This window comes from Marmota flaviventris, chromosome 17 (assembly GCF_047511675.1).
Source record: "Marmota flaviventris isolate mMarFla1 chromosome 17, mMarFla1.hap1, whole genome shotgun sequence".
NCBI classification, from domain to species: Eukaryota; Metazoa; Chordata; class Mammalia; order Rodentia; family Sciuridae; genus Marmota; species Marmota flaviventris.
Window position 1 is genome coordinate 42287070 of NC_092514.1, and position 25260 is coordinate 42312329.

The 25260-nt window shown below is 33.8% G+C and overlaps 1 protein-coding gene across 9 annotated transcripts in view; it reads left to right on the plus strand.

Annotated features, from left to right (window-relative positions):
- Positions 1-25260, plus strand: part of Bcas3 (BCAS3 microtubule associated cell migration factor) — a 575514-nt gene that overhangs the window by 214080 nt on the left and 336174 nt on the right. For all 9 annotated transcript variants that reach the window (XR_011705010.1, XR_011705011.1, XM_071603381.1 and 6 more), the window contains exon 15: positions 15218-15482. Coding sequence is in view for 7 of the 9 variants with exons in the window: in XM_071603381.1 (XP_071459482.1) it covers positions 15218-15482 (265 nt within the window). In the remaining 2 variants the exon portion in view is untranslated. The remainder of the gene's footprint in view (positions 1-15217; positions 15483-25260) is intronic.

Below are 25260 nucleotides of genomic sequence, written 5' to 3' on the forward strand. Positions count from 1 at the left end.
TAATAGTCTCCCTTAGGTAATGAGATACTGCTAAGAGCCTAGGAAGTCCAAGGCCATAGATTCTGGGGACAGAGTACTAGATGCCTGAGAGCTGCAAAGAGAGAATTCCAAAGATCTGCATAAGACCTCTGAGAATGAGGAAAAAACCACCATCAAGCCCAAAAGGAAGAAGTAAATCTGCCGTTGTTCAAAGATGATGTGATGATATAGAAAATCTTAATGATTCTATAAAAAGACAACTAATGAAATGATTTTAACAACATTACAGGATATAGATCAATATACAGAAAATCGATTGGACTTCATATTAGCAACAGTCAATTGATTATTTAAAGATATTTAAAAATATAAAATACTGATATTAACATGTAGAAGACCCTTACTCTGAAAACTGGAATTGCTGAGGATAAATAAAAGCCTAAATTAATGGGAAGTTGGACCATTTTCTTGTGCTGGAAACTTAATATCATTATGAGATGATTTCTTTCCAAATTGATCATAGATTCTTTGTAATCCCCATCAAAATCTCAGCAGGATTTTTCCCCATTGAAATTAAATAGCTAATCCTAAAAATTCATTTGAAAATATGTAGGACTTATAATGGGCAAAATAACTTGAAAAATAGAAAAAAAGTTGAAGAAGGGCTGTCACTATATGATAGCAAACTTATTAAACCTATGTTAATCAATAGGGAATTCAAGAATTTGCCATATGTATGTACAGTTGATTTTTGGCAAATGTGTATAGATGAAAAAAGATTCATCTTTTAACAAATTAACTCAAATTGGATGATAGTTAGTAGTAAAGTGTGTAACTATAAACATTTTATACAGAAACAGGAGAAAACTTTGCTCCTTGTGTTATGCATAGATTCTTAAAAATGTGACCCCAATATAAAAATTTATTAAAGAAAAATTGATAAATTATAGTTCATCAAAATGAAACACATGCTCCTTGAAAGAAAACTAAAAATAAAATAGCACAAGTTCTTTTGCATCCATAATTCATTTCAGAAACTCTCAAATGTCAGTGAGTGGAGGAACTGAATTTCTCATATCTTGTATCTTGCTATTAGGAGAATGAACTGGTATAGCCAGTCAGAAAAATCTTAATATTCATTTATCGTTGATCCTAGGAAGCTTAGTCCTAAGGAGACTGTCCACAGTTTAAAATTCACATTTTTCTGGATTATGTCCAAAGTTATTAATACTAATTTCTTAAAATATTAGAAGTTTACTCTTATGGAAGTCCAAAATTAAAGTTTAAGCAAGGCTGTACTCCCTTTGTAGATTCTGAGGAAGAATCTTTTCTTTAACTTTTCTAGCTTCTGGTGGCTTTCAGCATTACTGGACTTGTAGCCACATAATCAGTCTGTTTCTCTGTACTCTGCTGAGTCTTCTAAACTATAGCAATATTAATTACTGACCTGAGAACATCTTACCCTTTTGCCATGCGTATTGGTGCATCCCTGTAATCCCAGCGGCTTGGGAGGCTGAGGCAGGAGGATTGCAAGTTCAAAGCCAGTGTCAGCAACTTAGCAAGGCGCTGAGCAACTCAGTGAGACCTTGTCTCTAAATAAAATAAAAAAATAAAAAAAAAAGAAAGAAAAAGGGGGCTGGAGATGTGGCTCAGTGGTTAAGTGCCCTTGTGTTAAAAAAAAAAAAAAGTGCCCTAGTACAAAAAAAAAAAAAAAAAAAGCCTCCATAAAGATGAGTTTTATTCTTTTCATTAGTAGATCTGTATTATAAAAAATTCTAGTGGATTATTACTATATTTTGAATCTCATCAATAAATTTTTATATTAATTTTTTTCTCTTGTATTTATAAGTTTCTACTTAATACCCTTCTTTGTTTTGGCTACTCTTTCCTATTTGATCAGACTGGGTGTGGTGGTGCATGCCTGTAATCCCAACCACTTGGGTGGTTGAGGCAGGAGGATTGCAAGTTTGAAGACGGCCTCAGCAACTTAGTGAAACTCTTTCTTGAAATAAAAAATAAAAAGAACTGGGGATGTTGTGCAGTGGTAGAGCATACCTGGGTTAAATCCAAATTACCCCCCACCCCCAAAAGCGATGGCTTTTGATACCAACTTAAATCAACCAGGATAATTTCATCTCAGAATCTGTATCTTAATCACTTATTTTGACAAAGAGTCAGCCCTTTAAAGGATTTGGACATGTGGACATGTCTTTTGGGTGGCTACCATTCCCTTAACCTCATTCCCTCATCTTCAGAATTATGTTCACGCCATGTATAATATCCCTAAAAGTCTAAGCCCATCACACGATCAACTCCAGAATTTCTTGAAAATATCATTGCCTCAAAAATTTCCAATCTGATCATTTAAATCATCCAAATTAGATATGGTTGACTCAATTTAGGGCAAAATTTGTTTCCATTAGTGGACCTATGAAATTTATTAAAATTCTAGAGTGGGATATGAATACAATAGGCATTCCAAAAGGAACAAATGGGAAGGAATCAAAGACTTACTGGTCCCAAAAAATATAAAACCCAGCAGCTCAGGTGCCATTAAGTTTCAAGTCTTAAGTTTCCTGTGTGATTTGAGGCTCCACCTCTTAGACTAATTATTTTCTTGGCGTGTGATTTTGCTCACCCTTGCCTGTATGTACTTCTCTTTGGTATTATAATCCTGTGTCCTTGCCTGGGAACCCATTCATTCATTTTTGAACAAATGTATCCATAGAAAATATGTACATAGTGAGTATGATTGGCCCATTGTTATAGGTTGCCTAACCCTGTATTAAAGTGGGGGTGTTGGCTCTCCATTATCTGGGCTGATTGCTCCTTACTTTAGTCAGCCTTCCAGAGTTGTTGGGATTATATAACTGCCATGGCCCCATGAATATCATCGTGTTTCATCTTGGCTGAACCATCAGTGGTTTGCATTTAACAGGAGCTCTGTGAATCAAGGGGCTGTTGAGCCGGTGGCATTGCTGCAGGCAGTGGAGTAGAAGATAGTGTAGGCATAAAACTCAAGGCAGGCTGGCTGGACTTTGGAATACCCGGTTCCCATTTGAATAGCAGGTCTTGTTGGGCCCTTCCCACCTCAGGTTTAAGTTAACTCATCCCACAGCAGATCTGGAAAATTGTACCTCTGTGGTTCAGCTATTCAGTCATGATTAGAACTTAGTATTAGTAGCAGGTTAATAGTTTCTTTCTAATGTACTTGGTTGCTTCATCAGGCAGGTGGCGTTGTTGTACTGGGATAACACCTCTGAGTACCCCAGCAGCCATTAAATCTACCTAAATATTTTCCTCCTGGGATTTTCTGTTGTTTCTGGTATATGACGTGGGAAGGAGCTGGAAGCCTGATAGGTGGTCTATTGTGAACTTGTCCCATTATCACCTCAGTACATGGCCAAGGATAACCTCTGACACAGTCATTTAATTGCACTCATGTAAGCCATTAATACCATTATCCATACATCAATATAAGCTACAATGACAGTACATTAATTGGACTAAAGGGCCCTCTCCTTTTATAACCCATTCCAGCATGTATTTTTCCTTATGAAAACATGCAGTCAATGTGAGTATTATCAATTGTTCCAGTGACAGTCACCATGTGGTAACATTATCCCTTACCTGTGTGGCAGGGGAGGGAACCTTTTGGATATATGTGGACATTCTGGAATGTTAGCCTTTCTTCTCACTGGCCCTTAGATCCATGATTTGTCCCCTAGCGTTGGTGCCACTTTTTCTCCTATGAGTAGCAGTTGCTATTTCCTAGCATCTGCTTCCAGGGACAGCAGGACATTCCTTCTGTCTCCCCCTCTGCTTTCCCCAGCCACCTTGTTTCATCCTGTAGTCTATGACATTTGTGGCCACTTCCCATCCTCATCTCCCGTCAAGGTTAGGCCAGCTGCATCAGGAAGCAGGCCCATGAGGACTGCTGGCCCTGTATTATTATATTAGCCAGGATTAACATTCACTGTTTTTAAATATTGAATGTTTGTTGTTTCACCTCTGCCTGTACAAAACAATAATGAAAGAGCCCATGTACACTTTACCCAGTTTCATCTGAGTACTCACACTTCGTAGAACTATGGTATCTCACAATCAGGATACTGACATTGATAGAATACACGAATCTTTTTTAGACCCCAACAGGTTTATTTGTATTCATTTGTATCAATTTATGCAAATTTATATAGTCTATGTGTCTACCACCACCTTCAGCATACTGAACCCTTCCTTCAGTTTGCCCTTTATCACCATACCTACCTCCCACAGTTTGTTGGAACAATCACCTGTTAAAGGGCATCTGGACTGTTTGTGGTTTTTCTTCTGTTATGAATATGTTATGTGACTAGTCTTAATTTCTCTGACATAGGTGCCAAGAGTATAATCACATGCTTAGCTGTACAAGCATTTACCTACAGTGAATGTTTTTAATTTGGCTGAGAGCAGATTTATCAGTTTTTCCTCTACTGACACTAATCCTTACGTAGATACTATTCCTTTGTAAAATAAGTAAGTAGTTTGCAATTTTTTTTTCTACCAACCTCTAGCTTGGTGGTTTTTTTTTTTTTTAATCCTCCTTATGTGGGCTTTCAGGGCAGAAATTTTTTAGTTTGATGAGACCCAATCTATTAGATTTTTAATTGTATCTTGCTTTTTGTATTAAGCTAAAGAACTGTTTGATTAATCCTCAATCCTGAAGATTTTATCCTGTACATTTTTCTAAGTTTTATCATTTTACATTTTATATTATCAGCATCTAGTAGCCTCATGAAATCAGTTGGAAGTTCTCTTTCCTCTTCCATTTTCTGAAACACAGTTTTAAGTTATAGGTGTATTCACATGACTTATTTCATCTTGGGTGAATTAGTTTGTGGTTTTTGAAGAACTGACCTATTTTCTTTAAGTTTCTAAGTTTATTTAAATGCAGTTACTCATAGATTTTTTTTAATCCATTTAACAAGTACTGGATCTGTAGTGCTGTCCCCTAAATCATTCCTAATACTGATGATTTGTGTATTCTTCTCTTTTGATTTTTTTCAATCTCCCTGGAGTTTTGGCATTTTTTAAATTAAAAAAAAAACCAGTTATTTTTGTTTCATAGATTTTTCTCTATTGTTTACCTATTTTTTAGTTTTATTAATTTCTGCTCTCATTTGTATTTTCTTCTTGCTGCTTCTTTGGTATCATTTCAGTCTTTTTCTTTTCTTCTTTTTTTTTCTTTTTCTTAATCTTTCATGGGTAGGAACTCAGATGGTTATTTAATATCTTTGTTTCCCAGTTAGGAAACTAGCAGTATAATCTTCCAACAGGACTACATTTATGTTGCCTCACATATTTTAATGATGGGCATATTTTAAAAAATAAATTATTGGCAAATATTTTATTTAAGTCTGGAAACACTTGGGCACTGTGGCAGCACACACCTGTAATCCCAGTGACTCAGGAGGCTGAGGCAGGAGGATCACAAGTTTAAAGCCAGCCTGGGCAATTTATAAAAATAAAACAACATAAAATAAAAAAGACTGGGGATGTAACTCAGTGGTACGGCACCTGGTAGAGCACCCCTGGATTCAGTCCCCACATCCCCCTCCCCAATTTCTTTAAACCAGAAAATATCCTTGTAGGCTAAAAGATTTGTATCTTCAGCTTCTGTGCAGTTAAAAATGTGAGAATTGGGATTAAAACCTTGATCTTTGCTGTCTGGTAACTGTCTTTCTTTTAGTCCTTCCTACCCATCTTTTCCCTTTCACCTGTCTTTTTTTGATTTCACTCCTTTTTTTCTGTCTTTTCATGAGTGATGGGTAACATTTTCCACTAAATATAAGGACAGAGAGGATAGCTTACAAGATTAGGTTATTTTTAAGCTCTGATAAAAGTCTTTTCAGAACAAAATAATATTTAAAGTCTCCATATGTTCTGATTAGTTTTGAAAATTTTGAAAATCTGGCCTTTCTATCTAGTTGAATGAGACTTCATATTACTATTGTTAGTAATAAAGAATATTTTGAACTTTATGTCTTATATAGCATTATCTTTATTTTACTGATCTAGTACTTGTTAACAGTTACACTTTAAAAAATATACTAGTTACTATTCTATTTGCTTTGTTTGTATTATCTCCTTTAATCATCAGCCAAATCCTATTGGGAACTAGGTTTTTGATGCATATTGTATGGATAACAAATTGTGTTATGTTAGACAAAAAGGATTACAGTTGAAAACTTCATTTTTCTTCTATGAAAAAGGATAAAGGAAGAACAGCAATGTCTGATCTTTTTGAGGGTGGGAATCAAACCCAGGGATACTTTACCACTGAGTTATATCTCCAGCCCTTTTTATCTTTTATTTTGAGTTGCCCAGGCTGGTCTTTAACTTGGCAATCCTCCTGCCTTAGCCTCCCAAGTTGCTGGTTTTATGGGCATGTACCACCTCAGGCATGTGCCACTGTGGCCCAGTGCATGTCAGGTCTTAATCAAACTGCACTTTTCTCCTTTCTGCTTCAACCTTCTCTCTGTTTCCAGGTAAAAATGGGCTAATTATTTACTTTTTACATGTAAAAGGGTGTAAAACACGTAATAGTAATTCAGCAATTATTTACTGAATGAATAAATGAACACGAATAATTAACAGGGGAAGAGAATAAGTAAGGTCAAAGTATGTGTAGGTTATACTTCCTGCACTTACTTTCCAATTATTTTGTCTTCAAGTAGTCTTTTACTGCTATTCACTTGGTTACAATTGCTCTGTGATATGACATTTTTAATAAAAGTGTTTTTATTGATACTGAAGGATAAAAATTCTGACAGTGTGTGGTTAATGGTTATGCAAATATTTCTTTTTATATTTCTGTATATTTTTATTACACCTGACTTGGACCTTTATACATGCCATATATATATATATATATATATATATATATATATATATATATATATATATATATTTATTTTAATCTTTTTAAATTTTGTTTATTTATTTTTTATGTGGTGCTGAGGATCGAATCCAGTACCTCGAAAGTGCAAGGCAAGCGCTCTGCTGCTGAGCTATAGCCCCAGCTCCATGCCATATATTTTTATTACATCTGCTGACCTTGACCTTGGCACATTAGTTATTGGTATATGGGAGTTGCCTTTTATGGTTGTCACTAGACATCTAAAAACTGTTGCTTTGAGACTCTATCCAAGTCTCTTTGTTCTGTTTCAACCCACTTAGGATTGGAGAACGAGTTGCTGTTTGAATAATTATGTGTATTTTTAGCCAAAGAAAAGAGTATACTTAATAGATTTTAAAATCAGCCTTTAATCAGGTGTGGTGGCATTCACCTGTAATTCCAGCGATTTGGGAGGCCGACGCGGGAGGATAGCAAGTTTGAAGCCAGCCTCAGCAACTTAGGAGACTCCATCTCAAAATAAAAAATAGAACGAGCTGGGGATGTGACTCAGTGGGTTCAGTTCACAGTATAAAAAAAAATCAGAGTTTATTTTACTATTATACAAGCAGTCTGCTGTTGGTCTTGAAAGCGCAACAATGTTGACATTTTTGCCCCTTCCTATGTGATTGTTTTATACATGCCATTTCTTTGAACATCATTTCAGAATTCCAGGCAACCAGTTGAGGAAAAAGGGCATCACCAATCGTGTTAATTTATTTTATCAGAAAACCAGATAGTTTTCTTAGAATCCTGAAACTTCCATTTGCTTTTGTCTGACCAATCATAACTTTTCTGAGCTTTGTGTAATAGAGACTAGGCAAACACATATTAAGCATCTGTAGTAATGTTAGGCGAGGGAGTGGACATTAGAGATGAGTGTTGACTTTTCTACCTAGTAGTAAATATCTTTACTGCAATCAAGATACAGAACAGTGTTTGAACTGGTTTTAGGATTACACGTGTATGCATGTATTAGGGCTTCACATGGTACCCCATTAGTATGTATAGTTTTTATATTTTTATGTATCAGTTCAATGTTGTCAAAGAAAAGGTGCAGGATATTTTTCTTATCTCAGAAATTTCTTCTTGCTCTTTACAGTCAGTGCTCTGCCCTACTCTTGTCCTACACTACCATTCCTATTATCTAATATATTCTTTAAAAAAAAACATTTTAGCTGTAAATGGACACAATATTTGTATTTATTTTTTTATGTGGTGCTGAGAATCAAACCCAATGCCTCACACATGCTAGGCAAGCACTCTACCACTGAGCCACAACCCCAGCCCATGTATTCATTTTTGAAAACGTCTTTTCCATGATCTCTAAGGTTGGTGTACAGTTGGAAGGAGTGCCATTGCTACTCATTTAATTTTGCTTTCTAACTTAATATTACTTTAGTTCAATAGTAAGTAATTTTCTGAGTGTTTTAAAAAGTAGATTTTTTGGTCATGTGTGCATGCCCCAACCCCTTAATACCTATTCAGAGTTCTGAAGGAGGGAACACAGGATTTGTATTTCTTAAATAATCTAGTTGCTTCTTATCACACTGAAGTTTGAGACTGCTTCAGATTTTAGGATGTTAAAATAATCCTAAAGTTTTATTTCTGTTATTAACTGAGGTTGTTATTTGAGGTTTTAGGGTGAATTTGCAGTTGTATAAGATGCTTTTTGCTGCATCTTAGGTGCTAAGATGTAACATTTCATTCTCTACTCCAGTTCACTTTTTTCATATATACTTTGAATTTAATCTGTTTTTGTGAATTTACTATATGGTTTTATTTTTAAGTTTTGATAAAATGTTTACTATAATTAAAATCTTGAGAAATTTCATGTTCCATGTAAGGGTATGTCTGCTGCATTAGATATTGGTTGCCTAATATTTGATTCTTAAATGAATGAAATCAATTTAAAAATGCATTATTCAGGCTGGGGTTGTGGCGTAGTGGTAGAGCGTTTGCCTAGCATGTGTGAGGCACTGTGTTCAATCCTCAGTACCACATAAGAATAAATAAATAAAATAAAGGTATTATATTTGTCTACAACTAAAAAAATATATATTTTTAAAAAAATGCCTTACTGGGCTGGAGATATAGCTCAGTTGATATAGTGCTTGCCTCACATGCACAAGGCCCTGGGTTCAATCCCCAGAACACCCCCCCACACACACACACACACACAAAATGGCATTACTCAGATTGCCCCTAAATGTTTGTATACATAGAAATTCTTGGAATATGACTACAATATGCGTTCACAAACAAATACATAAGCTTTCTAGCATCTAAGTGTTTTTAGTAATCCAAATTTACATTATTACAATGAGAAATGAGTGTGACGTTTTTTAAATATGGTAAATAATACATAAAACATTTAAGAAATAGTAAATTACATATACTAAATTTTAAAACATTCAGTTTAACACTCCTAATTTTTAATTTGTATCTCATTAAAAACCCCGACATTTTTATAACTAAAAGCGCTAAACTTGATAATCCATGTTCTAATGAGATTTTGCTTGAGTTTTTCTTCTTATGCCACACTTTTATGCTGAACAGAGGGAAACTTAATAAGAACATCTGGTTATACTATTTACCCATGTCATATTCAAATCTTTAACCTAACACCAGATGTGAACTGAGTCAAAATGGACATTAGATAAAATGTTAGTTTAGGCCTCCTAGCAGCTGCGTACCTTTCTTTAAGCATAGGACAGGACAGACATTTTTAAGAATTAGGGGACTGGCAAACTATAAAAAGAAATATAGAATTTCCCTTTTTATCAAATTGTCCACCATTATGTAGTATACAATTCCATGGTTTTTAGTATATTCACAGATCGGTATTTTTTTTTTTTTCATTACTGGAGATTAAACTCGGGGATGCTCTAACAATAAACTACATCCCCATACCTTTTAAGACAGGGTCTTTCTAAGTTGCTGAAAGTCTAAGTTGCTGAGGCTGACCTCGAACTTGCTGTCCTCTTTCCTCAGCCTCCCAAGTTACTGGGATTACGAGCATGGGGCCACCATGACTGACCCTCAGAGTTGTATGATGATTACTATTTTCTAATTCCAGAGCATCTTCATCACACCAAAATAAACTTGGTGCCTATTAGCAGTCACTCTCCATACCACCTCCTACTAGCTGTTGGCATTTACTAATCTGGTTTATATTTGTGGACTTGTTTAGTCTGTACATTTCATATAAATGGAGTGGTGTGATATTCAGCCTTTTGTGTGTGGCATCTTTTACTTTCATAATCTTTCAAAGTCCATTCATTTTTAAGCTTGCATTGGAAATCATTCCTTTTATGGATGAATAATAGTCCACTTATGTGGATATATCACATTCCATTTATCTATTCATTAGGAAAAGGACATTTGGAGCAATTTTATTTTGTGGCTCTTAGGAATACTGCTATGAACATCAGGGTACTGGTTTTTGTGGGAATGTATAATTTCAGTTCTTTTGAGCATCTAGGAGTAAAACTTCTGGGGTATATGATAACTCTGTGTTTAATATTTTGAAACACCTTATAGGTGGCTGTGTCATTTACATTTCTTCCAGAAATGAATGATGGTTCTAATGTGTGTACCACATCAATAACACTTGTTCTGGTCTTTTATCTTTTAGCTATCGTTGTGGGTATGATTTGCATTTTTGTAGTGACTTAAAGATGTTGAGCATCTTTTCATGAGTTTGTTAGCCATTTGTGTATTTTCTTTGCATAAATTTCTGTTCAAATCCATTGTTTATTTTCATTTAGTGTCTTTATATTGTTGATTTGTAAGTTATTTATATATATTAGATATGAGATCTTTACCAGATGTATTTTTTTCAAATATTTTCTCCCATTTTGTGGTTTGTCTTTTTTGCTTTCTTAGTAATATCCTTTGATGTGCAGCAGGTTTTAATGTTGAAGAAGTATAATTTATCTACTTTGTCTTGTGTTGCTTTCAGGTGGTTTCAATTAAGAGTCCAGGTAAGAGGCTAATATAGTAACCTAGTAGACAAAGGAGAGTGGCTTAGTCCACATTAGTAGCAGTGAAAACAGAGATAGGTGTTTGGACAGAACTGGAATATATTTTTTATGGTAATGTGATTGAATTTAATTGTACAGGGCTTATTCAATACTAGGTATTGTTTTAAGTGCTCTCTATATTAATTAGTTCATACTAACTGCTATGAGATTATCACTTATTCTGTACATTAAGAACCTCAGGGTGCAGAACTAGCTTATTAATTAGCTTTCTCATGGCCATATAGCTACTTAAGAATAGGTATATTTACCATAATATACCACCTTTAGGTAAAGCCTGTAATAATATATAGGGCTTTATACTTTTAGCACTGTTTCCCTCTATTTTCACAATCTTATTAAAATTTATAGATTGCTATGTGTTTAAAATTGGCCACATTTAATCTAATCATGTAGACTTTTGTATACATGCACATATCATATATATAAATGGATAACTATGTATTAAATTATGCATTAAGAGATGACTAGAAAGTTGTATTCCAAGATGAAGAAATATTAGCCTCCGGATTGTTAGATTTATATGTATGTGTTCTTTTAAACTAAGTATTTTTCTGTAATTGTCATGTATTATTATTGAATTGAGTACAATAATATTCACCTTGAAAACAAAACAAAATATCTTCTTATGATTGAATTTTTCAAACTACTTTCATCTCATTGGTCTTATGTTCATAACTCATATATTGTATGAAATCTTCTAATAAGGCTTTCTATAATCATTCCTCTGTACTCTGCTGAGTCTTCTAAACTATAGCAATATTAATTACTGACCTGAGAACATCTTACCCTTTTGCCATGCGTATTGGTGCATCCTTGTAATCCCAGTGGCTTGGGAGGCTGAGGCAGGAGGATTGCAAGTTCAAAGCCAGTGTCAGCAACTTAGCAAGGCGCTGAGCAACTCAGTAAGACCCTGTCTCTAAATAAAATTAAAAAAAAAAAAGGAAAAAATAAAAAGGGGGCTGGAGATGTGGCTCAGTGGTTAAGTGCCCTTGTGTTAAAAAAAAAGTGCCCCAGTACAAAAAAAAAAAAAAAAAACACCTTCCCTAAAGATGACTTTTATTCTTTTCATTAGTAGATCTGTATTATAAAAAATTCTAGTGGATTATTACTATATTTTGAATCTCATCAATAAATTTTTATATTAATTTTTTTCTCTTATATTTATAAGTATCTACTTAATACCCTTGATTTTGATTTCTGACCTGTAGAGCCTAAAATTACTGTGTATCCCTTTACCGAAGTAGTTTGTTGACCCCAGTTCTAAAAGACATCCGCACTGGTTTCATATATACATTCTCTCCATAATCATTCCCTGATTTAGTTTCATAGCATTTTGAAATGTGGCTTATTAAGAGCATGTACTCCTTGCTTCCCGAATCTCCCAGTACCCAAGTTAGAATTGTGAATAGGGAGTGTTTTAAAAAAAATAATTATTGATATATATTTGTTGCCTACATTTGAGAACAGGAAGTTTGTATAGCAAATTAAGGCTGTACTTGTTCAATTTCTGTTTATCACAGTTGCCTAATCCGTACTTAAAAAATGTTGTATGTGAGGATATGTGTACTGTACAATTAAGTCAGTGATACAGATTCCACTCAGCTTTCCTTTTTTTAATATTTTTATTTTTTGCAGCCCTGTGGATTGAACATGGTCTCACTAAGGTGTCCAGTTTGGCCTGGAACTCCTGCCTTAGCCTTGCAAGTGACTGGGAGTATAGGCATGTGTCACCACTCCCTGCCCAGCTTTTATGTTTTTTTTTTAATATTTATTTTTTAGTTGTAGATGGACATAATACCTTTATTTATTTATTTTTATGTGGTGCTGAGGATCGAACCCAGGGCCCCACACTTGCTAGGTGAGCGCTGTACCACTGAGCCACCACCCGAGCCCCAGCTTTTAGGTTTTATGATGAAAAAACGTTAATTCAAAACAGCATTCCAGGGCTGGGGTTGTGGCTCAGTGGTAGAGCGCTTGCCTAGCATATGCTTGAGGCCCTGGGTTCGCTCTTCAACACTATATAAAAATAATAAATAAAATAAAGGTATTGTATTCAACTACAACTAAAAAATAAATATTTTAAAAAACATAAACAAAACAAAACAAAAAAAACAGCATTCCAAAATTGAGATACAAAACTCATGCCAGTGATGTCATCATTTTATTACTAGATTGCCATTACCCCCCGCCATATACATACACACACACACACACACACACACACACACGTATACACACTCTCTCTGCTTTTAATGAATGAAACCCATCCAGCTAGTTGATAATACCAAAAGATATATCATTTTGCATTTTGTGGGTGGGTGACTTGTAATGTTATTTAAAGGATTAAAGTTTCTCTAGTTCACTTGGCAGCTAATATCTTTAGCAGCTCTGTTCATTCATGTATGCCTACATGTCTTCGGGGTCATAGAATAGAATCACTTTAATAGCACTTTTCTAAGTAAGCATTAGGTAGAATTCTATCTCCCTATTTTGATACTGATTGTTAACTCCACTTCATATTACAAGTATTCTTAAAATGAAAGAAAGAAATTACTTTTCATTAACAGACCAGGAAATGATCTTGATTATAGGTATTTTGGAAAATGGTTTTAGATAGCATGGTTCATTCTATTGCTTAAATTACTCAGTAAGTCTAAAGATGTTTTTCTTTTTATTTTTGATTCTAGCATGTGAAAATGTATTGATATTTTAAAAATTATTTTTATGTTTTTTTTTCATTTTTATTGGTGTGTTGTAATTGTACATAATGATTGAATTTGTTGTTACATATTCATACATGCACACAAGGAAACAATATAATTTGATCAATATCACTCCTCAGTATTTCCCTTTTTCCTCTCCTCCTCCCTCTCCTTGGTCTGTTTCTTCTATTCTACTGATCTCTTTTCAGTTTTCATGAAATTCCCTTCCACCCCCACCTTTCTTTTCCTTTTTCCTCCCTAACTTCCATATATGAGAGAAAACACAGGACCCTTGGCTTCCGAGTTTGGCATATTTCGTTTAACATAATGATCTCAAGTTCCATCCATTTTCCTGCAAATGACATTACTTCATTTTTCTTTATGGCTGAATAAAAGTAAACTATCTATATATACCACAGTTTTAAAAATTTTTAGTTGTAGACGGACACAATACCTTTATTTATTTATATGTGGTGCTGAGCATCGAACCCAGTGCCTCACATGTGCAAGGCAAGCGCTCTACCACTGAGCCCTAGCCCCAGCCCACCACATTTTCTTTATCCATTCATCTGTTGATGAATACCTAGACTGGTTCCATAGTTTGGCTGTTGTGAATTGTGCTGCTGTAAACATGGGTATGCATGTATTGCTATAGTACAATGACTTTAATTCTTAGAATAAATACTGAGGAGTGGTATAACTGGATCATATGGTGGTTCCATGGCTAGTCTTTTGAGGACCTCCATACTGACTTCCATAGTGGTTGTATAGTTCCACCAAGAGTGTTTATTATTGTTTGAATACTTTCATTTTGATGTGTGATGAAGTCTCAGTGAGGTTTTGATTTGCATTTCCCTAACTGCTAATGATGTTGATCTTTTTTTTTTAATATATTTGTTGGTTGACCATTTGTCTTTCTCCATTTTAGATGTGCCTATTTGGTTCATTTTCCCATTTATTAATTGAATTATTTGTATTTTTGTTGGTGTTAAGTTTTTTGAGTTCTTTCTATATTCTAGATATTAACCCTGTGTAAGAAGAGTAGCTAGCTAAGATATTTTGCCCATTTTGTTGGTTCTTTCTTCACATTTAAAATTTTTTTTCTTTGTGTGCAGAAGCATTTTAATTTGATGCCATCCCATTTATAAACTCTTGGCAGTATTTCCTAAGCTTTAGGAGTCCTATTGAGAAAGTTGTTTCCTATGCCTATGTGCTAGGGTGTTGACCTTAAGTTTTCTTCTAGGAGTTGTATAGGTTTTGTTCTAATTCCTAGGTCTTTGATCCATTTTGAGTTGATCTTTGTGCAGGGTGAGAGGTAAGGGCCTAGTCTTATCCTTTTATGTGTGGATAACCAGTTTTCCTAGCACCATTTGTCAAAATGGAATTTTGATCAATATCATTATGAAACTCTCATCTGTAAAATAAAAATTCTTTACTTAAAAACTGTTCTTAGGTAATGATGCACCCATTTCTGTTCAGATTTGGTGACAAATGATGCTCTGAGGGTATATTCAAATAATTTCAGCTCTTTTTGTATCTTTCTTTATTTCTAGGTACAGGACATCTGCTTCAGCCATGACTGTCGTTGGGTTGTGGTCAGTACCCTCCGGGGTACTTCTCATGTTTTCCCCATCAACCCTTATGGTGGCCAGCCTTGTGTTCGTACACATATGTCACCACGAGTAGTTAATCGCATGAGCCGTTTCCAGAAAAGTGCTGGACTGGAAGAAATTGAACAAGAACTGACGTCAAAGCAAGGAGGCCGCTGTAGTCCTGTTCCAGGCCTATCAAGCAGCCCTTCTGGCTCACCCCTGCATGGTAAACTTAATTTTCTCTCTCTTCACTTTTCCCTTTAGTCTTCCTTCAATGTGTCCTCAGTTTTTGAAATCTAGGCTAAAATAAATATTTTCATCACCAATCCTGTAATAAAAAGATCTTAATCTCATTGAAGGCATTCTTATTTATTAAATCATTTAAAAAATTGAACCAATACAATAATGATCTTTACCATGCTATTTTAACTTCCTAATTTTTTCAGTATAAGGGATAATTGCTATTAATAGAATAAAAATTTTTGAATTTATGTTCATAGCTTTAGAGAACTAAATCCCATTTTCATATATCTCTTTCAGAACATTCTGTCTATAATGGGCTAGTACTATAGTTCATTGAGAAATATTCATTGTTGCAGAGGAATGGTCATGATTCATGTATACTTGATATAGAGCAACATTTTCATTTTATTTTAAAATACATCTCTGTGGAATTTATACTAGTGTGTTATAGGAAAACAAACAAAAAAGGTGTATTGCCATTATTTATCTTAGGGCAAATAGTTATGTAACCATCATTCCAATCAATAAAGAGCACATTACCAAGATCCCCCTTTTCTCCTCCACTCTTTAACATTAAAGCAGAATTCTGACTTTTATGATATTTGCTTCTTTACATTTTATTTTTTACAGTACTGGGAATAGAACCCTAGGTCTTACATGCCAGGCAAGTCTAACCCCACTTATATTTAAAAACAGTTTTACTCCTAAGAAAGTATCCTTAAACATGTTTTTCCCCATTATATATAAATGGAATTATATAGAATACATTTATTCTGTTAAATTTTTTTAGCATTGTTTTTGTGAAGTTCATTCATTTTGCAGGTAGATTTAGTTCATTTGTTTCCATTGTTTATTTTTACAGTTGTTCTGTATAGTGGAGAATTAGCAAATGTAGAAAACCTCTTTAGGTATCTGTGACCTGCCTTTGTTTTAGAGGTAATGCTTCAAAAATGCTTACTTATTCCATTGGGCAAACATGCTTCTATTTATTTATCTTTTCTAATATTCTTGATATACAGTTGTGTGGTTTCTGGCTTTGAGTTATTAATTCTAATGATGCAGTGACAATTTTTCTACTGCTTCTTTGTATAAATGTGAACTCATTTTGGAGTGTGAATTTTGAGTCATAGTGTGTGTTAACCTTAGCCTTGGTAGTTAACACCAATGATTGGACCATTTAATTCCCAGCAGAATGAATGAAGATGTTAACATTAGGTTACTCTGTTTTGGGAGCATTATGTATTCTTCTTGAGAGATAACCATTTTTGCTTTGCAATATTGAGGTATTTTATAGAGAAAGATTATGGTTAACACAGAAATAATTATTTTTAATCAGTCTGAAATTTGCATAACAAAAAATTAACCAATTAAGTGTGGCATTCTTACATGCACAGTGTTGTGCAACTATCACTTCTTTCTTGTTCCAAACATTTGCTTATGCCAACAGGAAATTACATATTCTTTAAGCTGTTTCTCACCATTTTCTTTACCCCAAACATCAAGCAACCTCTACTCTGTGGATTTATCTGTTCTGTATATTTCAAATATATTTAATTATATACTATATGACTTTTTGTTAGTAGCTCTTCAATTTAATGTTTTTGAGGTTTATGCTCATTGTAATGTATATCAATACTTCATTGCTTTTTATGGTTGAATTATATTCCTTTTTATGGATATAAGCCAGTTTATCCATTCATCATTGCATGGCCATTCTGGTTGTTTTGACCTTTTGACTAATATGAATAGTGCTGTTAGGAATATGTGTGTACATGTATTTGTTCAAGTACTTCTTGGGTACATGTATTTGTTCAAGTATTTCTTGGCAATTCTTCTTGGGTATTTATACCTTTCCTTATTTTATTTAACTTATATGCTCTTTTGTAATAACTGATCAATTCTTGATATATGTATATATTTCTATAGAAACTTATAATATAGATGAAAAAGAGGTAAATGGTATCTGAAAGAACTGTTGCAACTCAAAAAGTGTGACTTCTGTGGTCTATATTCTCCTCTGTGCTTTGGCATTATTATTTTTATAAGAACAGTTGTTAAACACTTGTATTTCACTTAACTAGTAACCTTCAAGTTTGAGAGTTTTGTAAATTGAAGGTTTTTAGAATCAGTCCTGGATAAAAAACATTCATTTTAAAATGTTTTTAGAATTTTTAATGTATAAAATTTAGAAATATATGAGATATTGATATTTTTAGCCATTTGCGAGAAATTTTACTTCAGACCTATTTTTTGTAAATTTTTTGTTATATATTTAGTTGTGTAGTATAGATCCTCTGAGAACTTTTTTGTTTTGAATATTTTGTTGACAAATTTCAAGAAATGTTTTTTTTTGTAAGAGAGTCAATGTGCATGGGTGGTAGCTAGATCAATAGGAAGAAGTGCAGGTGTATTAGTTGATAATTCATGACTGATTTGCAGTCTTTACATTTATACATCTTTAGAAAACTTTCCTTTGCACGTTTTTCTGCCTATTCTTCCTTCCTTTTTTTCTTATTGTAGATAGACACAATACCTTTATTTGATTTATTTATTTTTATGTGATGCTGAGGATTGTACTCATTGCCTCACACATGCTAGCCAAGTGCTCTACCACTGAGCCCCAGCCCCCGTATTCTTCATTCTTAGTTAAGCAAACCACTTAACAGGTTCTGGACTGGGCTTTGGGGATAACATGTACAAAATTTAGTGATGTCCTTGTCCTCATGTATCTTCTACTCCAGGAGAAAAGACATATTAAATGACTGTGAACAGATACCTTATAGTATATATTTGTTGAAGGTTGGGAAATACCAAAGAAGGACTTTGTCATTTGTAGAGAGTCAGTAGTTGAAGGCTAATACTCAATTTCTTCATTGAAATATACTGTTTTCTCTCAGCTTTATTGCTTTCATAGCTCTCCGCATAGTTTTATAGAAATTGACGATTCAACATTGACAATACTTAAGATTTCCTTCTGAAAGCAGGGAATTTCAGCAGGTATTTTCCTTCTGATAACACAAATATTAAAATGTTATTATCTCAGAATTTCTCCATCACTCTTTCTAGATTTTCTCATTTTGTAAGCATAGACATAAAATGATCGTCATTTTTCTTCATTTTCTTTTTTGTATCTTACATGTCAAAACAAAATGGGCCTTGTTGTTGGTTAGTTCTAAAAATGATATATTTAAAGTTTGTGTGGGTAAGCAATCTGATGCTGGTAAAAAACAATGTAAACCTTTGATCAGGGAGGGATTCTTCTTGAAAATGAATCATGGTTTGGCGGTATTACTGTTGTTTGTCTGTGCTCTTTTTAGCAAAGTAAAGGAAACTGTTAAATAACAGTTGATATAGGGGTATTTCCTTTTTACTTTTTGGAGTCAATCCAGTTTAGGTTAGGATTATTTTATCTATTTGCTATAAAAAAAACTTTCCAGAGGATGTTTATTTATTTGAAATATATTCTAAATATCTCTTTCATTTCCTGTCTTCTTGCCTGGACCTTAGTCTAGATGAGGAGTTTTTAAATTGAGATTCATAAAGAGGATAGTAAAAAACTTATGTCTTTATATTCCTTATTCCTTTACCAAAAGTACACATTTACTTTCATTATGAATATAGAAAACACATGACGATTATATTAGTAGTACTTATGACATGTTGCCAATAAAAAACACATATGTTTTCATATCACATTATATATGAATTATATCTCTTTTTAAATAGTATCCAGGAATGAACTATGGGTGTTCTACCATTGAGCTATCTCCCCAGTTCTTTTAAAAGATTTTTATTTTGAGACATGGTAAGACTGTGTTTTGGCAGAAACCAAAACTGAAGCTGCCCTCGAACTTAGGACCCTCCTGCCTTGATCCCAAGCTGCTGGGATCACAGGCTTGCACCATTGTGCCCAGCTTAAAATATGTATCTCTAACTATTGAATGTATCTTCAGATTGTTATTTATGTTCATTGCTGTTTTGAAATTATTATGTATGATACATAATAATTTTACTTATTTTAATGTGAATTTATTACATATATCACTATAATACCACATTATTTTTATTATATTTATAACTGTTTTTGCTGGGAGAGATGAACCCAGAGGTGCTCTACCTCAGAGCTACACCCCCCAGCCCTTTTTATTTTACTATATTTGGGTCTCAGGTTGCTGAGGCTGACCTCAAACTAGCAATCTTCCTGTCTCAGCCTCCTGAGTCAATGAGATTGCAGGTGTGCACCACCATATTTTATAACTGTATTTTAACTTAGTTTACTTCCTTCTGGAGTGTAAGTATTTGTAAGTATTCTGAGAAGGAGTCTAGGTTTTCCTCAACTGTCCAAATAGTCTGTGATGCAAAAATTATTATGAATCTCTGATCATCATATCTCCCCTCATCTGTTTCAATAAACTTTAACTATTTTTACTATATAATAAGCATTTTCTTTGTTAACCATAAAATGATCAGCTAATTTTCTGCTTAAAATCATGTGTCTCATTGTGTTGTTAAAATTTTAGATAATTTCCTTCTAATTTCCATATTCTTCTTGCATCATACCTAGATTCTTGTACCCTTCCATCAATATGCCACATATATCCATTTTAAAAAACTTTTCCAGTTGCACTCTTTTTTACTTGAAAATAATTGTTACCACTTTGAATGCCTACTAAATCAACTAAAATATCACTTTATCTCTAAAGCCTTCTCTTGATGTTGTATCATGTGTAAACCACAGTACTATTACCCTGTACAAATGTTACATCACTGTCACATGGAAATTATTCATTGACATGTCTATGCTTCTAGATTAACCTCCATAAAGACAAAATTTTCCTGTTTGTATTTGAAATCTTGGCACCTCACATATTAGTTGGTTAATGTAGACCCTAATGCTTTAAACACCTTTAGAAGTTTTCCTATAAGGATGATTGGAATTTTAAATCATTACTTACCAGAATGAAGAGATTTTTATTCCTGGTAGCCTTGCTTTTCAATTTAATATATGTAAGGTATATTCATTTATCCAACAACTGTGAATTCATGTTTAGCATGTCCAGGCACTGCACTCTGGGAGTGTAACAGCAGATGTAAGGGGAAATGTGCCTGACCCCATGCAGCTATGGAGAAAAATTAAAAATGGAAAGGAATAGGAAATTCCCAGAGAAGATCTCAATTTCAAATTACATCCTTTTTTAGGTTTTTATTGAGATGATGACATGTGAGCAAAGACCTGATGGAAATCAGGGAGAATATTATGCATATTGGAGTAACCAGTGTAGAATTTAAAGGTGGGAATACATCTGTACTCTTGAGGCGGGGGCAAGGAGTTCAGCATGGCTAAAGCAGTATGTGAGGTGCAAGAGGGGTGATGAGGTCAGAGAGGTATCATGACCAGATCACGTCAACTTGGGACTTTCACTCAAGAGGGAAGGGTGGGCTCGGAGCATTTTGAGAAGAAGAATGGCATGGTAAGACTGTGTTTGGGCAGAAACCAAATGGAAATATGTATGGAGACTATGGAGTTGGTACATGGACAAGGGTGGAAACCTAGATAGACTAGTAAATAGAGCATTTGAAAAATCCAGGAAAGAGAAAATGAAGTTTGGACCTGGTTGTCTATAGTGGGGCTTGTCAGCAGTCTTGATATATTGGTTATGGGAGGACCATTGGCATTTCTGGTTTATTTTATGATATGTATGAAAGAACAAGTGAGTCAGGATGATTAGTGAAGCATTTTGGTGGAATAACTGGAAAAATGAAGTTGCTATAAACTGAAAAGAGCAATACTATGGATAAATCAGGTTTGGGAATGAGGACAGAATCAGGAATGTTGCACATGTTAAATTTAAGATCTTTCTTTGATTTCCTAGATGGGGGGTAAGAATATTACTGATTTTACAGAGTTACTGTTACCATCAAAGCACATTGAATAGTGTTTGGCACATATCAAATACTTAATGAAAATTTTTGTATCTTCACTGATCTACTGTTAATTTATCTTTTGTATCTTCACTGATCTACTGTTAATTTATCAGTATATAGGATTGATTTATTTTTCCATGTTTTTTATATATTGCCTTTTATCTAGAAAACAGAATAAAGGAATAATTGACCAAATAATGAATGAATGAAACACAATTCTGAACTTATTCTGTACAGGCTTTTGTGGAGTTATAGTGCTCAATGTTGATATTAACTTGTAACATTGTTTCTCAAATGACTCCAATGCAAAATTGTGATACTAGTATTATTTTAATCTGTCCTGCTTGTTTTGATCTATATCTCAGGTTATATAGCTTGATAAATTAATCCACCTGTTTTTGAGTCTTGGCATTTCTTTATTTTGCAAAATAGTTTTCCATGTAAGTTTAAGAATATAGGGTTTACCATAGCCCAGGACTTTGAAGGAATTTATTTATTTTTCCTCCTGTTTCCACTGAGTAAATGGAGATCTTGAATTGTCTTTTGCAGTTCTTTAGATTCCTTGGAAGTGTCTTCTTTTCCTTTAAGACATTCTTTCTTCTCAGAGAAGGAGTTGTGTTCCAGTCGCAAATTTTGGCAACTGAATTCCATATCATGCTTTTTCCAAAAGAAAGTAGTTGGTTAGATTTGAGGCCTTGTTTCAAGCAGGCTTCTGATTCCTTGGACTTGAAACCTCCATAATTTCAGTAAAGCACTTTTGAAAAACTAGCAGTATCACTTTTCTTTTTAGCATTTATATGAGGCATTCATTTTACCACTTGGAACTGTTTATAGCTTTCATTTGATGGTTTATTGTAATTATTTACTTTTGTTGATCATGAGTTTTCTTGATTCAGACCACATCACAATTGTAAATACAAAGCAACCACACATTTCAGCCTTATATAGTTTCACCTACTTAAGAGAATCAGTAATAATGTGATGTTTCTTGACTTCTCCTTCCACATCACTGTTTACTTATGGATTGAAGTTTCCATGAGTATGTTTTAATTTTTGCCAAGAAAAATCAATCATGTGCACTGTAGCTCTGCTTTAAATTTTATGCCTCATATGACATAGAGTATATAAATAGTATATACATGTTAAATGGGGAGCAATTTTTTAGGATAGATTAGTACCTGGGTTTTGTTGGTTCCCTGTTCTTTATTGCCTCAGCTCAGATGCAGTATTGTTTCTAATCTTTTATTTGGAAGACTAACATTTTCCTGCTGAATTTGTTTTCCTGTAAGTTTTTTAAAAAAATCATTCTTTTAAAGTATTGTAACATTATGTTAGTTTTGACATGTACTGTATACCAAAATCATATTTAAATATTTCTCAAAGATAGCAGATGAGTTTTTTTTTTTTTTGAGTTTTTTTTTCTTTTCTTTTTTTGGTGGTACTGGTGATTGAATGCAGGGTGCTTTACCACTGAATCCACTCCCAGTCCCCTTATTTATTTATTTTTTATTTTGAGACAAGGTTTTACTACATGGTGGAGACTGGCTTCAAACTTGTGATCCTCCTACCTTAGCTTCCTAAGTTGCTGGGATTACAGGGTGTGCCACTGTGACTGGAAGCCAATGAGTTCTTTATGGAAAAGAGTGATCACATAATATATTTCTGATAAATAATATGGTTTAAGAATCACTAATTGAAGAAATTTTCTTCTAAAGAAAACTATTGCTGGACCAGGTAGCATACACCTATCTATCATCCCAGTGAATTCCAGAGACAGACGCAGGAGGATTATAAGCTTGAGGTTAATCTCAATAATTTAGCAAGACCCTAAGCAACTTGGTGAGACCTTGTTTCAAAGGAAAAAAAAAAATAGCATGTGTATAGGTATATAGCTCAGTGGCAAAGCTCCCCAGTGCTCCCCCCCCAAAAAAAAACCCCTCAAATAAACAAAGAAACCAAACAAAACAAGAGAAAGATGTTATAACTATATTTTATTTTTATAGCAGTTGTAGGTTTGTAGAAAAATCAAGAGGAAGGTATAGATAGCATAATTTTTGGGAGAAACAATCTGTGGATAACCTTTTAAAACTCCAGATAATACAGTACCTCTAAATTACACTTTAAAATAAATGTCAGTTTTTGTAATTAGCACTTGAGGCTAGCTCAGAGTTTTTTGTTTTGCTTTTTACTATTTGTAAAGTGTTTTTAGTTTTCTGTACAGTTTTTACATTGAAAAAATCATAAATTCTCAAGTTCCACCATAGTTTTATTTTCAAATGGTTAAAGTGACATGCCTCTAGAGGGCAATATTTTCTCAACTTTTCTGTATTGTAATCACAGAAATCCTGGGACAAACATTGGAGTACTGTGAATGTCGATGTGTTGTCGGGCCTTGTGTATAATACTACTTCTTCTTCTTCTTCTTTTTTTTTTTTTAAATTCTGTTCTATGGTTTATTCCTCTTTGACTTTTTAGAGCTTTGGACTTTAGAAATATGTTACTGTCAATTCATATCCTCTTTGAATACTCTATTTACCTAGTTCCTGTGAATGAGTTCAGTTATTGAATAGAAAAAAAATTGTTTTAGTTATCTCACTCAAGTAAGTATTATCAGTATGTTCTAAAAATTCCTTCCTTTTATTGTCTATAAAATACTAATTAAGGACTTTTGATCTGTGTACTTTGAGGTATAAGAGTGAGTAGATTCTATTATTGAGGCACTGAGGCATTATTAGGGCTAGAACTTATTATCTTTCGTTTTCTATTAGTGTTGGTTGGACCTTTATTGTTGTTTACTTTTTAATATAGATTTCATTTCTTGTCAAAGACATATATACATTTACTAGAAAATCTAATAATACCATAATTTTTGAGTTAAAGTCAGTCTCCTGCCCTGTCCCTCCCACTCTGTCACTCCTCAGAGGCCACTTTTTCCAGCTCTTTGTAATTTTTTCTCTGCTATTTTCTTTTTTTGCCCTTTTCTGGGATTTCTGTCAGTTGAATAATGAATCGCCTTTCTTGGGCCCCTAACTTTCTTGTATATTTTTTCTCTCTTTTATTTCTTCACTTTATGAGGGCATCTCCAACTTTAACTTCTACTCTTCTCATTGCGTTTTTATTTCTGTGATACGTTTCTGATATACTTTTCTTTCAATGTTTCTTTTATGGCCATACCCTTATTTTATACATCATAGTGCTATCTCTTTAAGTGATAGTTAATAATTTTTAAAGTTTTGTTGTTGTTGTTCCTTGTTTTAGCTTCATTTCCTCTGAATCCCTTTTTCAATTTTTTTTAGTTTTGATCTTTCTCTTTCATATTTGCACCATGGTTGTTAACCCTGATTGTACATTCTACTTAAACTGGATGGATTTAAAAAATACTAATGCCTAAGCCTCATCAGATTGATTAAACCAAACTACTGATTTCAGTGTCTGGTAATCTTTGACTGATCATTCTTATTTTTAATTTTTAGAGTATTTTGTTTATTAATTTATATTTGTCATTTTATTTTTATTTAGTCAATGAATCAGTGCTAAGGAACTAATTAGAACCTCTTTGAATATAGCAAGGCACACCAGCTTATAGGTCTCAGGTAGGACTGGCTATTTTTTTAGGGTACCCCCAATAATTACTATTCATAGGTCTTCTCACTTAGCTTGGTCAGTTTCCCAATTAAGTATCCTCTATCCTCTGTTCAGGGTGCCTTTGGGGTAGGGAAAGCCTTTCCGGCAATAAACTTAGAAGTTGATTTTCAGAGAGTTGAAGGAGTTATATTATTTTAGGCTAGTGATTAAAATAACAAAGAGGATCTGGAGAATCTATTTGCACGGTATTC